The 3,525-nt window shown below is 37.0% G+C and overlaps 1 protein-coding gene across 1 annotated transcript; it reads left to right on the top strand.

Annotated features, from left to right (window-relative positions):
* Positions 1–1,774: 1,774 nt before the first annotated feature.
* LOC131063926 (auxin-responsive protein SAUR71) lies at positions 1,775–2,656 on the top strand. Its single transcript, XM_057997900.2, has one exon. The coding sequence runs from the start codon at positions 2,065–2,067 to the stop codon at positions 2,464–2,466; it is 402 nt and encodes a 133-aa protein (XP_057853883.2). The 5' UTR covers positions 1,775–2,064; the 3' UTR covers positions 2,467–2,656.
* Positions 2,657–3,525: the final 869 nt, after the last annotated feature.

The following is a 3,525-nucleotide window of genomic DNA, read 5'->3' on the forward strand; positions in this document are numbered from 1 at the left end:
CACGTCATAGATTCACGTGTATTGACAGAAACAAACGGCACCAAGCACGAAAGGGGACAGAAAAGACATGCGACCACCACTAAGTCTAGACAGCGTGCACTCTTCACATTACTAACAAAATTAAAAATTAAAAATTAATAGCGATTAGTCTAGACTAGGCAAGACTGACTTTATTTTAAAAATACCCTTCAACTAACAAAGTAGTTGAACGTGACGACAGAAGTTTGTACCCACAAAAATTACGGAAAGGACACTAAGGATTTCACGTTCTTCAACGTTACGTCACCGGCTTTTGATTTTTCTGACACGTGGGATTGTACCTCTCTGTACTTTCTTTGTACCATTCCGTAACCACCAAATTCCTCAATTTTTATCGCCTCACTTGGGCCCGGCGGCCGGCCCCCCTTCACATTAATAATTGAAATCACCTACAACTTTAGGATTGGCCGTCAAATTTAGGATTTGGAAGGTTATAACAAATGTTAGATAATTATAGTTTGGCTTGACAAAAATGGTTGTGGATGTGCGTGCATGAACCTTTTTTTTTTCTTGGGGTTTCCATCAAACTTGGGAAGAGCATCAATAGTCATCATAGTTAATTTTGTACTTTCTAAGTTTATAAATGGTACATTGGATTTCGATATTTTTTTTTTGGTTGTTTTTGTTTGTCGCTTAACTATTTATAGTTATTGTTTTGCATTATGGGTAGGGGAAATGTATTAGTAGTTGTTATAGCTCACGATACATCAGATTTTAATGATGTCTCTGCATGTGATATAATTAATGTTGCACGATGTGGGATCGAGCAAGGGTCAAAAAGTACACATTTCAAAGTGTTACCCAATACCTACTTAAAGATGCCCCAATAATTGTGCAATATGTCTCAATGGTCATGTGTAATAAGGTGCACAAATGAGTCAATTATGGTCCAAAAATGCTAAAACATAGGCGGCTATTGGTACATGTGAAATTTATTAATGGGTTTTTAGTTTAGTTTTAGTTTTTGTTTTTGGTTTCTTTAAAGATAGTAATTGGGGGGTTGGGTGTGCAAGGAGTGACCGATTAGATGTACATTGAAAATTTAGCTTATTTTTATATCTCATCCATTGAGAGGTATTCATTCTACTAAGATCGTTTGATACACGATATGAATCTCATCCCTTATATCATACATTGAGAATTTTGAACCTTGGTGGATGGCATAACAAGGGACATATTTTTAAATGGACACTGTTTTCGGATTAGATTGTCTACATTTTTTGGTCAACGTTTTGGATCACACTTTGAGAGCTAAGAGAGAAAGTGAGTGATGGGTCATAAAGGGTGATTCAAAACATTGATAAAATTTTTAGACATAATCTAATCTAGAAGCAACGTCAATTTATAAATTATGGAGCTAAGAGAGAAAGTGAGTGATGGGTCATAAAAGGTGATCTGAAACATTGATAAAAATTTAGACATAATCTAATCTAGAAGCAACATCAATTTATAAATGATGGGCATTCTGTCACCTTCACCAATTGTACTCAACTCAATTGAACTATGATTCTTTAATAAATAATACTTTTAAATCTTGACTCTATATTTAGAAAATAATAATTTGTGCATCAAATATAATTTAGGTTGCTCTCATCCATTGTACTCAACTAATTATACTAGGTGCCTTTGGTAAATGATAGTTTCCAAAGATTGACTCTAAATTTTTTTTTTAAAAATAATTTGTGTACCAAATATTATAAAATATTTATTTTCTGTAGGAAAAAATTATACCTTCCACCTTGCCCGTGACTTTATAAGTTATAATGTAGGTTTAATGTTGCCCTGCAATGCGTGCGTGATGCGCCCTTCATCTTTGCGTGGGAAGAATCATTTCGCTTCTGTAAAAGCTGATCTCGCTTCTGTTTCTTCATTGCTGCTTTATTGTTATTTCCTATAGATTAGGGGTTCGAATCCCTAAGATTAGGGTTTTGGTTTTTTTTCTTCTGCAGTCTGTATCTATTGTGCGGCTATAAAGACTTGCCTTTCTCCGCCATTTTTAGAAGCTTGCTTTGATTTCTCGTTACAATGCGTCAGTTGATTCGAAAGCTGCAGAGAGTGGCGAATCCTCCTTGTACTTCTGTGCAATTGCAGCGGCCCTTGCTAGGGGACGAGGAAAAGCAGAAATGCTGCGGTAATAGAAAGAGCAGAGAGCGAGGGTTTCGTGTGGATGTTCCGGAAGGATTTCTGCCTGTGTATGTGGGAAAGGACCTCACCAGATTCGTCATCAACGCGCGGTTTCTCAACCATCCGATTTTTGCCGAGCTTCTGCAAAAATCTGCGCAGGAATACGGTTACGAGCAGAAAGGTGGCCTCAAGATCCCCTGCGATGTTGTGCTTTTCGAGCACATAATCTTTCTTCTCAATAACGATGATCCGGCTGTTCAAAATCTGAGCCTACGGGACATGTCTGAGTTTCTTTCTTACTAATTTAGCTAGGGCTTCCATGGATTTTGTGTAAATGAAGAGATTTCTTCTTTTTTATGGAATGCAGATCCAATTGCTGTATATTATTACTGCTGTAAATTTTGACTCTGTAGGGGTTTCAATGTATACTTTGAAGGCCAAATGATCTATGATTTTTAATGAATGATCTCGGTAGGGAATGCAAGTTTGTTCTTTCTACCTGTCATGGCAAGAAAAACAGTTTATTTTCCGTTTCTTCTGCTAACGTTATTTGAGAGAGAGAGAGAGGAATGCTAGTTTGTTCTTTCTACCTGTCATGGCAAGAAAAACAGTTTATTATCCGTTTCTTCTGCTAACGTTATTTGAGAGAGTGAGAGAGTATATGCTTTACGTGTGTATGCAAAATTTGTTGGAATGTCTGTTAACGAATATCCTCTGGAAAAAGCCTGGCATGTTTGCTGTATACAGTTTTACAACAATTTTTTTTTGACATGTCTGCCAGATGCAGTTTTAAACTATTTTTTTTAGGTTTCTACAACGAGACCTGCAGGAATAGGGTTTGCAGTCTGGTACAGAGCAGTAGTACAAACACTAATTTAACAAATTTCATGCTACGAAAAAGAACTGCAAGAATAGTGAACAACTTTGTGCTATAGTTTTGAGCCAAGTCCTGTTCATGTACACAAGGCTGATGGAAGCAGGGCTTTGACTATTTACTGTATACAAGATTATAATATATTTTTCCCCTGTTTTTGATGCGAGAATTTTTCTTTGTAGGAATGCATTGAATCTGGATGCCCAAAATAATTTGATGCGGTTTGAAATCCGATGTCTTGTAGAGAAGGCTGTATACCGTGTAGACATGATTCTTGGGCGTCAGATTTTGTACCCATTCTCTTGCATTTGTTTGCAGAAGTCACCTTTCCATCATTTTTGAGTCTGCCAGACTGCATTGACTTGGATGGATATTGCAATCAGTGATCATCTATAAGATGGTTAAAGAGTGTTTTCATGGTGGGAAGGGAAGGTCAGGGCTGCAGGAATTGAACCTTGGACCTTGCTGACCTCTAGGTGTGGAGTTTT

The sequence above is a fragment of the Cryptomeria japonica genome, chromosome 11, assembly GCF_030272615.1.
Source record: "Cryptomeria japonica chromosome 11, Sugi_1.0, whole genome shotgun sequence".
NCBI lineage: Eukaryota > Viridiplantae > Streptophyta > Pinopsida > Cupressales > Cupressaceae > Cryptomeria > Cryptomeria japonica.